This window comes from Rhinichthys klamathensis, unplaced genomic scaffold, assembly GCF_029890125.1.
Source record: "Rhinichthys klamathensis goyatoka isolate OS25496 unplaced genomic scaffold, OSU_Roscu_1.1 h1tg000035l_1, whole genome shotgun sequence".
NCBI lineage: Eukaryota > Metazoa > Chordata > Actinopteri > Cypriniformes > Leuciscidae > Rhinichthys > Rhinichthys klamathensis.
The window spans coordinates 2,921,647-2,933,895 of NW_026606583.1; the positions used below are offsets into that span (position 1 = coordinate 2,921,647).

The following is a 12,249-nucleotide window of genomic DNA, read 5'->3' on the forward strand; positions in this document are numbered from 1 at the left end:
TCCCAAAATTGACTAAAAGCGAATGCACCGTATTCTCAAAACTGTAATGTGTACCTAAGAGTGGAGCATTGTCCTTGGCTCCCAGGCCGTTTCAAGATCAGCAGTCATGAATGCGTAATAAATTTGAAAAGCAAATAATTGGCATTGCTGCCGAGTGGGGGAAGGGAGGGAGGCCGGTGGCAAGTTGGAAAGAGGACAGAACTCTGATCAACTGAACAAACAGTGCATTAAGACTAATGCTTTTCCTCAATAACACCTCGTTACATTGTGTAAACACCATGTTTTCAAGGTCGATCCCGGCAACAGTTTCTGTTTCCACCTAATATTGATAATAATTCAGCCAAGCAACCTTGACATTTCGACAGGGCTTCACACAGAACCTGTTGATTATTTTGAAAAGGCTATTTGATCCTCCACTCCACGGGGAAGGACAGTAGAACGGTAGAGGTTCACACACAGCAGAATCTCTTTTTGTATTCAGGATTGGTGATTACATGAGCAGTGCAAGATAAAACAGGTACAGACATTGTTACATTACCCATGCAAGAACACAGCTGTGCTGCTTTGTTAAAATAGCAATTGCAACACAATCGGTAAACCACAATGGATGGGAAAGCTTTACATTACAGTGTTTACACTCTCAAAAACACTGCTTTTAACAAAAATGTAGTAAAAAAATATATCGGCTATCCAATAAAAGTAATAAATAATATATAAGAAAAAAAATGATGATTGGTTTGACTGATATTTTTCACCAATATTTACAATCTGCTACTTGGGTTATCTGGTATAGTTATATTGTAATCAGTTATCTTATATTAAATGGTAATTAGCTATATCTCTCTCTCTCTCTGTCTCTGTGTGTGTGTAAGCAGTCTATCAACTTCATCAGCTAAATACATAAAGAGTTATTAATATACAGCAATGAAATCTGTTCTTGCGCATCAAAAGGTTCTCGGTAGATGTAATGTGAAAATCATTAATAATAATTATTGTTAATAATAAAAAATCATAATAATATATATTTTACTGTTGTACTATAATAATTATTTAATTGTCTTTGTATTAAAAAGTAATCTCAATAAAACCATTCAAATTGGTTTGGAATATTAGCCACTGGACACATAAAAACAATTGTTATCAGTTAACAATCTTTAATATTAATGACTGACTCAACCTGACTACATTAGCTTGCGCAAACAAAACTCATCTTTAATGATCAGATCAGGTAGAAACGACTTAACAAATGCAGTTGTACCTACTTTTCCCCAGTGTACCCTACAGATATATCACATGTTATTATTACGAATAATTTGCACACGAAATGATATATTACATTAATATAATCATCTATTACAAAGTTATTACAAGCAACTCCACAACACAATAACATGAATTAGTTATTGTTACTAGCATTTAAACCTGACTTAAGCAAATGCACAGCAGCATAAACAAACACAGTATTGTGAAAGAACAATGTTTCAGTACATCAAAGGGTTAAATCCCCAGAAATGTTTTTTTTTTTTTTCCTCGGGCAAACACATCTCAGCTAATATGTAATGTGAAATGAGGCTGCAGCACTTTGACATAATAACCTTCATAAATGTCACTCGCTCGCTTTAAGGCATAGCGGCTGCTTGATCAGCGTGCGTTATTAATCAATTCATTGATATTAGTTCACATCGCACGTTTAAAACATCTGCCTGAGATATTATACAGCATAACCCACATATCATTGGCGACGATCAGCAACAGTATACTTTACATCGATGTATTTATTTATTTATTTCTGATTATTTGCCTTGATCTACGCGTCTCATCAGAAGCAACACTATTTATCAACAATCAGCAGATCGCAACATCGCAACGCCACAACGAGGCGCTTCAGTCGTCTTTGCCATTCTCAGTTTCCGCACTATTGTAGCCCTGTATCAGATGAAACAAGCAAACACTGATGTGACAACTTCACACAATGGCATCATTCTCATCATCACACGCTGTTTGAAATGCATGCGCTAAACGCTCGTATGCAAATGAGCCGAGGCGAAATGAACACAAGGATCCACTATGACTGCGTGTCTATTATTAAACGCGATGCATTAGATGTCTTGTGATCAGACAGCGGAATAGATGCGATGCAAATCCACACACGGCTCATATTTCATCCCGACCACAATAAACACATCGCGAAGGGACGGAGCCCTTCATAGAGAGCAGCAAAAGCTAAATAAATGTGCCATAAATTACCTCTCCGTGAGTGACATTTCTGCCCTGGGGAGTATCTTCTGGGAGAAAATAAAGTTTGGAGCTTGATAGAAGTTGCTTGGTTGTCCTTTCCTCCCATAAGAGCTGTAGTTCTGCTATGCAGATGGGGTCCCCTGCTTTACATCTGACCAGGAAAAAATCACCCAGGGACAAAATTCTCGCTTTGCCTTCAAGGTGAAATCTAAACGCCTTGTAGAAAATGTAAGGTCCGTGCAAACCACAAGGTGAGCCTACCCACTGCGGAAACACAAATAGACATGCCATATTTATATTCAGCAACATTTTATATAACACGGGATCAGAGGCGAGCAAAGCATTCCAGCTGATCACATGATAAATCACATTCTATATAAATATGAATTAATAAAATATGAACTTTTGTCGTAAAGTTTCTTCCATTGATTCCTTATCATAGCATACGATTAGATGCGTGCGCGCAATAAATTCATTAGACGCTGAAATGAAAGCGGAGTGGATGATATTACCAGGAGTGAGTTGGGCTCCATCTCGTCGCTCTGAATTGATTAAACTCAAACATTCTCTCCAAACTTGTTGGCTTGAATGGATCACCGAAGGTCCTGGAAGGGCAAAATATCAAAGCGCGCATCAGCGCGACGACCTTCAATATGAAACCGACACACTGCAAAATTGACTCAGATAAAATGTCCGCAATTGATGTCTAATATTTTTTCAGCCTATATTATTTCACTTACGGTCATTTTGGTACATTTTTTGCCACCGCGTGTTCATATTAAATTCGTGAATGCGAATGGAGGCACGTGCATGTGCGGTCTCTCAGACTCTCGAAGTCGTTTTACAAATTCTAAACTCCACTTTCGACAAAACCGGCTACTAATTACGAAACTTCTCCGAGTATAAGCATGAGTTATAAATAAAGTGATTTTTTAGATACAAAACGAACGGCTGTATTTGATAATATTGCGCGATGATGGCTCTATGTGTCTGTCAGGACCTGTGTAAAGAAGGTTTGTATGAGTAGGCTATACCGAAACATTTCCTGCAGAGATTCTTCATTTTATTTCTCGAATGCATTAACTGTACATTTAATATAATCATTATACTAATACGGCAACATTAACGCGTGTGAAGGAGTCCAGATGTGGAAAGATGTAATCGGAATTCTAACAATCGAGAAGCGCCGTTTATGACCGCAAACGCTGTTGAAATGTATCAAGCGCGTGTAAACGCGACTAATGGAAACATTGTAATAACGTCCTTTGAATTGTTACCATTATGGCCGCTGTGATTTGAACATGGTGCTTAGCAGTGATAGAAAAGTAATATTGCGCCCCTCTTGTGTGCAATAGGCGAATAAATGTCATGGTGAGAAATGCGTTTGTTTGATAAGAAATCAAACGTCTTTCAGAGCGACTAGACTCCTAGTCACGCTTTTGTTGTTGTTGTTGTTGTTGTTTTTAATCGAAATGTTATTTAGTCGCGGGATTGGTTTTAATGAACAATTTGATATTGCCATCGAGCTTTCATACAATGAAGACGAATATAGCCTAAACTAGATCTGTCTATATATAAAGAACAACCCGATAATATTAAAAAACATTAATTGGCTATATTAGCCTGCATATTTCACCCATATATCGACGCCTGTGAGGTTTTGCTTTTATAGTTATTTGCTGTATTTCGTAATGTATGTCTGTGCCCTTAAAAGTTGTAGCATATGGCCTAAATTACAGGATGTAACATTTACGTCAGCTATTTTTATGTCTTATGCAATGTTTTATCTCCAGTCACGAGGGGCAGCATGGTGATTATGGATGTGATCACATTTATGCTTCATATAGCAAACAGCTTAACCCAAATGAACTGAACAGACTTAAATGTGATTTAGTAAATTTGAATCATAAGACATTGTTTTGTTTTATGGGGGCAGGGCTATTTTTCAGAAGAACTGGAGGAAACGATTATTAGAATGTGTTTTGGTGCCAAGAATTTAGATGAAAATATACTGTATGGCTATGCAAAATAAAAATAATTAAATACATACCATGTAACATCATAACTTTCATTATTAATTAATTATTGTATATCATGATTAACATAATAGTGGGCCATGTTTACATTCAATATATGTTCATATGAGTAAGTGTTTAATGACATTTGTATTTGATAATATATGATAATATTTGGTCATTATTTTAATGAAAACATGTAAAATTACTAATAGTCTAAATCATGTATTTTATCGTTTTATAAGAGGGTATAAATTCATAACTTGCAATATTTTCAATATTAGTTAATGTTTATTACTAGTGTAGGCTATTAGTGTTGTCATGTTATCTTATGTAATCTTAAGCATATCAGTAGTTCATGTACATTACAAATGTTTTACATGAATCAATTTTCATATAATAATATCCATGAAATAATGTTCATAAGATATTTTAATGATTAATATAATTAATTAATTTAAATATCTTATGTAATCTTATATACATTTATTACAAAAATAAATTCATACTGACATTAATCAAAGTTGAATGAAAATAACTTTGTTATCCAAAGATCTGTTAAGCATTATGTAATATAATAGTTTCTAATTTTAGCAATTAAAGCTATTTTAAATGCTGCCAAGAGCTTAACTCTTGTAGATTGGCTAGATATTGGCCAGCATTTAAGTCATTTTTACTCTGCAGATTTTATTGCAGCAGTGTGATAGTATGTGACCGTCCTTGTGATTGGAGGAGGGCGGTGCTGTAAACGTCATGTCAGCCTATGATTAAACCCCTTTATTTGAGACAGTGAGCGGTAATAGCAAGTGCATTCAAGCATGCCATCAATCATCTCACTGCACTGTGACACACACTGACATGAGAGGTGCAGACTGCCTCTGTACAAACAGAGATCCCAATCAGGTTAATGAACATGGACAAGGGCAATAACAGACAACATACTCAATGCAGAGTTTGTTTTTGGTGATATGGATTGAATATGAAATGTTTCACCAAGTGCCTGTTAAACCCAAACATGATTTTGATGCCGCCTGCATGTGCCCTATGTGTTATTTTTGTCCAGTCTCATGCTTTTCTGATCTGTTTACCATCAAAGATAGTCATTTCACTATCTCCATAAGCAGTTTAAAACACTGTTCTCCTTCCTGATTGCTCCACCAGTAATAAATGATGATGACAATGTTAAGAATAATTCGCCTCACAGATTGTGTGTTTTAGTGTCTGCTTCGCAGCATAGATTTCTTGTGCTTGCTGACAGTATGAGTAGAGCAGATTGATAGCCTAATCTTTCTCTCAGAGCTGCAAGGAACATTTGCAGTTTGAAAGCTTGTGGAAAAATTGAATTCTCTCTCTCCCTCGCTCTCTTTCTCTCGCTCCCTCTCGCACCGTGAGACTCAATGTGCTGTTTTGCCTGTCAATGGATTTTTGCATGACTATGCGCTCTTCAGCACTCCATTAATCCTCATATTTGTTTTCAGAACCATGCAACACAAAATGTACTTCATTTCCAGATCTTCCGAGCTACATTTAAATACAACTGAACTGACAAGGTAGACGCCTTGCCAAGGTAGACGTCAGTTCCCTCCAAAATGCAGTAGTGTTCTTCTTCGTTAATTGACTGTAATTATATTTGATCCTCTTTGGTTTCAGAACCTGTTTTGAATCAGAAGTGGAGTAATTTCCGAGGATCGCTCCAGGGCATTGAAATGCTGTTCACCTTACCGTCAGTAATTTGCAGGGCGGGCAGCAAAAACAGCATCAGCACTTTTTTCTCTCCCTTTAGAGATAACATATAAATTAATGACAAATTGCTACAAACTCAACACTGCTGCCAGTGGAAGAAATCTCACACTGCACCCCATCCCAAACAAGAAGAGCACACACAGATTGAGTTTCTCTTTCAGAAATAGAGATAATGTGCATTTACTGATAAATTAACTTTTTTTACTTTATATTTTATATGTGTGTGTATTATATTTATATTTTATATAGCTTCTAATAAATATATATTTATATATACAAATGTAATATATATTACATTAGAATATTTGTATTTGTTTTGAATATTTATATTTATTTAATATTTGTTATAATGTAATATATATATATATATATATATTCGATTATTATAGAGATATTAAGGATATACAGATTCAATTTAAAATGTAAATACAGTTTATTATTTATATTTTAGTTTATATTTAAAATACCAAATATATAATTATATATATATATATATAAGTGTATCATTTTTATATTTTAGTTTATATTTTTAATACAAATTTTCAATAAAGGTGACATTTAAAAGTGTTTATTCTATATCGTCTAGCAGAGCTTTTATGTAACTTCCAAAGTATGCAAAGCAACAAATATTTTGATGTTAATAATATGTAATATAATAAATGAAACGCACAGATCCACAAACATATTGAGACATTAAAGATGATCCACATAGAGTCCACGTAAATACTGGCATTGGATTTTGAAATGATCCCACTCATATGTTTTCCTCAACAACAGCATACCATCATAGAGAGACAGCCATCAGGTGCGCTAAAAACAGAAGAGCATATGTTTAGAGCACATGTGTCGAGTGACGCGCAGGAATATCAAAGACTAATATAATCACCAAACTACCAGTTCGGATTCGTCATGCTGTGTGTTTGTTTGTGTGTTTGTTTGTTTGTTTGTTTGTTTATTCAGAATATCTCATTGCACCAATTTTCCGTAAAGGGGAGTGTTTATCAATCATCTCTACAGGTCCATCTGCTCTCTCTTGTTCCGATGCATAGACACACAGCAGTAAATAGGATGATATATGAAACTGGCAGACATGATGACACCAGCCAGACAAAGCAACATATGAGTTCCAACCTAAAAATATTGCTACTGGCTTCCAGCTCCGCTAACTCGTATTTAAAAAGATGCTTTATTTCTTTCTAAATTACACTCCAAATAATATTCCAAACCACTGGAAAGGCTCCTTTTACCAACCAACATTTTTAACATTGTAAGTTAAGGAGCCCCTTAAGGGACATGGTGAAGTAAAAAAAATATGAGATGGGAGGAAAAATAATTTATCAATGCTTTTGTGTTCTCTCACATGTGTTTTGCGTACCTCCGCAAAACTTTGCCATCACTCCCAAAAAAAATTAGTTCCCCCGAGAAACGCAAAAGTTTGAACGCAAGATTTGTAAGGGAACGCAAAGGTTTTGTGAGCGAAAACATTTAAATATTTGTCCTCCCATCTCATATTTTTTTCCATCCCCGTCATGTCCCTTTAGGGGCTCCGTAGTGCGTCTACTTTTAGTTATGCTTTGGTTTAATTATGGTTTTTCAAACTATTTCTTGTTTGTTAAAGGTGAAGTTTGTGATTCCTGCACCACTAAAGTCACCAAATGGAAGTGCAAAATGTGTGTTTTCAGACAGGTTTCCGACACCCTGCCATTGGTCTAGCAAACAGAAAGCCCCGCCCTAAAGTCCTGCCATTGGTTGAGCCACTGTGTTGCAATGTTGCACTGTGTTGCTCAAACAGAACAATGTTTTAATAAAAAAACACAGTGTTTACACTTTTCAGGGGAACCTTGAATGTATAATTTTTTTTATATATATATATATTTATATATATACAATATACACTCACCTAAATGATTATTAGGAACACCATACTAATACTGTGTTTGACCCCCTTTCGCCTTCAGAACTGCCTTAATTTTACGTGGCATTGATTCAACAAGGTGCTGAAAGCATTCTTTAGAAATGTTGGCCCATATTGATAGGATAGCATCTTGCAGTTGATGGAGATTTGTGGGATGCACATCCAGGGCACGAAGCTCCCGTTCCACCACATCCCAAATATGCTCTATTGGGTTGAGATCAGGGGCCTCATTTATAAAACTGTGCGTAGGATCCTTACTAAAAGTGTACGTGCGCCCGAAAGCCAAAAATGGCGTACGCAAAAAAATATTCAGATTTATAAAACCGTGCGTACGCCAGAACCTGCGCAGAATTCACTTTATAAATCCCGATAAATCTCAGTCAGCGGAAGATTGTGCGCACACGCGTCTCCTCCCCGAAATAACCATATATGGAGCTTACAGCACCTAGTTTTACTATGCATATCCTCATCTGCATATCATTTGCATATGATTATTCATCCACGTGATAACATGTTTAACGGTATAGACATTAGGAAAATATGAAATAGCCTAATACGGATGTGCCGTCACATTAGCCTACATTAATAAAAATAATTTAGTAGCCTATCCTTGCCTTGTTTTTGAATAAATAAATCAAATAGTGTAAAATACATTTCAGAGAAAGTTTTCACAATCTTTTCCACTGACCAAATAGTATTTTTTATTGATTTATATTTTTAATGGAAACAGATAGACTGTTGTGCATTATTTGCACGAAACTATTTTCTCAGACAATCTGCTATAAGCAATTATCTCTTTAGTTAAAATGTTAAAACACAGCATGCCAGAGGAAAAGTGTTCAAAAGCATTGCATCCACAAGAAATATTTATATGTATTGAATATAAAAAATGTTGTAACTTCTCAGTAATGATTTCATGTTTAAGTGTTTAACTCCATCAATGACAATGGCATATTTAATCTAAATGTTTATATCAGAAGTAAAACAGTTTAAATCATTCTTTTATTTATTTAAACTGTTATTGTGAACATGCACTGTTTTTATGATTAGGACTCTGTCGTTAGATAGGCGTTAGTTTCACTAAACGGCACAACGCGCTCGCTGGCGCGGACATTTAAGAAGGGATGAATATTTGCCTCAAGTGATATGCTTGGTGAGTGAAATTATATTTGTATTATCTTTCTGTATAGCCTATGTATAATTTTCTTTAGATTTTCTGTCTAAAAGTGACCAAAAAGACATTTAACTCCAGCTCACCATCGGTGTCGCCAAACTGCTCCGTCTCCAAAACGTTCGTACGCATGGGTCAGAGTTTGCGTGCAGGTGCGCACATTTTTCCGACAAGTTTGTTTTTATAAATCACAACTTATGCGTCGGAAGTGGCGTACGCCTCTTTTAGGGCCTGTTTTGTGCGTACGCAACGGTTATAAATGAGGCCCCTGTTGACTGTGGGGGCCATTTTAGTACAGTGAACTCATTGTCATGTTCAAGAAACCAATTTGAAATGATTCGAGCTTTGTGACATGGTGCATTATCCTGCTGGAAGTAGCCATCAGAGGATGGGTACATGGTGGCCATAAAGGGATGGACATGGTCAGAAACAATGCTCAGGTAGGCCGTGGCATTTAAACAATGCCCAATTGGCACTAAGGGGCCTAAAGTGTGCCAAGAAAACATCCCCCGCACCATTACACCACCACCACCAGCCTGCACAGTGGTAACAAGGCATGATGGATCCATGTTATCATTCTGTTTACGCCAAATTCTGACTGTACCATCTGAATGTCTCAACAGAAATCGAGACTCATCAGACCAGGCAACATTTTTCCAGTCTTCAACTGTCCAATTTTGGTGAGCTCTTGCAAATTGTAGCCTCTTTTTCCTATTTGTAGTGGAGATGAGTGGTACCCGGTGGGGTCTTCTGCTTTTGTAGCCCATCCGCCTCAAGGTTGTGCGTGTTGTGGCTTCACAAATGCTTTGCTGCATACCTCGGTTGTAACAAGTGGTTATTTCAGTCAAAGTTGCTCTTCTATCAGCTTGAATCAGTCGGCCCATTCTCCTCTGACCTCTAGCATCAACAAGGCATTTTCGCCCACAGGACTGCCGCATACTGGATGTTTTTCCCTTTTCACACCATTCTTTGTAAACCCTAGAAATGGTGGTGCGTGAAAATCCCAGTAACTGAGCAGATTGTGAAATACTCAGACCGGCCCGTCTGGCACCAACAACCATGCCACGCTCAAAATTGCTTAAATCACCTTTCTTTCCCATTCTGACATTCAGTTTGGAGTTCAGGAGATTGTCTTGACCAGGACCACACCCCTAAATGCATTGAAGCAACTGCCATGTGGTTGGTTGATTAGATAATTGCATTAATGAGAAATTGAAGAGGTGTTCCTAATAATCCTTTAGGTGAGTGTATATTTTTTGCTACTGTGCTGAGGAAACATACGGCACATGTGTCCGAACTCAACGTTGGACAGGCAGAGGTGAAAGAACAGCGCTGAAATGCTCTTCCATGATGTTTGAATAATGCGATCTCATGCTTAATACAGCGCAGTGATTGGGTTAAAATATTCATTCTCATGAATTATGCTCTGAACCGGATGACGTAGAATCGTTCTCTCCAGCCCTGGCAGCCAATCACATACTCCGGATGCACGCTTCTACCTCAGATTCCTTGATGTTGCTTTTCAACCCGAAAGAACGCAAAAATAACCAATTTCCATTTATTGATCAAATGTATGAGTGCTTTTAGTCTTTTCAGTGATGTGCAGCCTGTCGAAACATGTGTTTTGGGGTTTCATGACCCTTTAAGTGTACAGGATACAAGAAAGTATTTGAATGCGGAAAACATTAGACATCACCTTTAAGTAGAACTGCATTGTTTGAGCACATAAAACCCTTGCCTAATTTCACATGATACTCACAACATGACTTTTTGATGGATTGTGTATTGTGCTTCGCTAGATGAAAGCGCACTATAGCTTTATACCGTAAAAATGGAAAACACATGCTCCCTTTCCACTGTGTCTTTTGTCAGAGAAACAAAAGCAATATCTCCCATAGGATGTCACAAACACTGAATGTGGATGCGCTCGGAAATCATTTGATTTGCATGTTTCATAAAAACCATCACTTGGTTACGCGCGCTTGGGAAAAGCACCTTTGTTGAAGAGCAAATGTGTGAACCTGACTGGCAAATCCAAACATACATAAGTGCAGCATAAATATCTTCTTTTTATTGGGGCAAGGCTGTGGAAACTAATAGTCATCAGCTCAGCTTGACAGAGGGCTATCATTAACATGAGAATGAATGGCTTTAATTTGCAGAACAACAAGGGGGATTCTCAGAAAAAGCTCTGTGGCCTTTTCATTTCTTACATGTTTATTTCTGTTATTTGATTTGAGTCATTGCCAAATCCTTGTCCGCTTTCGGATGATGCCTTTCTCCATGACGACAAATTAAAACAGTTACTATATGAGTCATTTAATCATTCAATTGGGAATTTGGGGAATTGTGCAAGAGCAGTGTAGAACCACGCGGCAACCAAACTGAACTGACAACACATTGTTGTGCTCGTGAGGTTTCACCTTTCAGGTCTTTGAAATAGTACAATGCACTGTTGTTTAATGGCACTAATATTAGCATGCTGTGATTTGTTTTTGGAAAGAAATAATTTGGAACCAAAAATAAAAATTCTATCACAACGACCCCATTTACACCTGGTAATATAATGCGATCTGTATTCCAGATAAGTTATCCGGATAATAAAAAACGCATGTTAATGCAAGGTGTTGTGATCGGATCTGCCTGACCACATCTGGAGGTAGTCTGGCTCGCATTGCGTTCGGATCTTTACTAGGTGTAAACGCAATCCGTACGACGTGATGGCATTCGTACCTGCCAAACGTCATTTTTTTTCTGGAGGACAGAGATCCGAACTCAATGTGGATAACGAGAACGCATTAAAAATACAAGGTGTAAACGCAAAGGTAAGATCAGAACACTTATTATCCGGATAACTTATCTGGATACAGATCTCATTTTAATACCAGGTGTAAATGGGGTCTTAGTCACCCTTATGCTGTTCCAAACCTTCACTCTAAAAAATGCTGGGTTGTTTCAACTCATGTTTGGGTCAAATATGGACAAACCCAAATGTTGGGTCAAAATGTAATTTAAAATTTTAACCCAACATTCACTTTCAACTGTAAATGTTTTAATTACATTTTGAACCCAACATTTGGGTTTGTCCATATTTGACCCAAATTTGGGTTGAAACAACCCAGCATTTTTTAGAGAGTAGGTTCATTTAAACCAGTGTTTGGGTTTGT

At 37.0% G+C, this 12,249-nt stretch overlaps 1 protein-coding gene across 1 annotated transcript in view; it reads right to left on the bottom strand.

Annotated features, from left to right (window-relative positions):
- arid5b (AT-rich interaction domain 5B) overlaps positions 1-2,858 on the bottom strand; it is a 119,704-nt gene extending 116,846 nt beyond the window's left edge. The window contains exons 1-2 of the mRNA XM_056245875.1: positions 2,751-2,858; positions 2,248-2,502 (exon numbers count right to left, since the gene is read on the bottom strand). Coding sequence (XP_056101850.1) covers positions 2,248-2,502; positions 2,751-2,771 — 276 coding nt within the window. The 5' untranslated portion in view covers positions 2,772-2,858. The remainder of the gene's footprint in view (positions 1-2,247; positions 2,503-2,750) is intronic.
- Between the last annotated feature and the right edge of the window lie 9,391 nt (positions 2,859-12,249).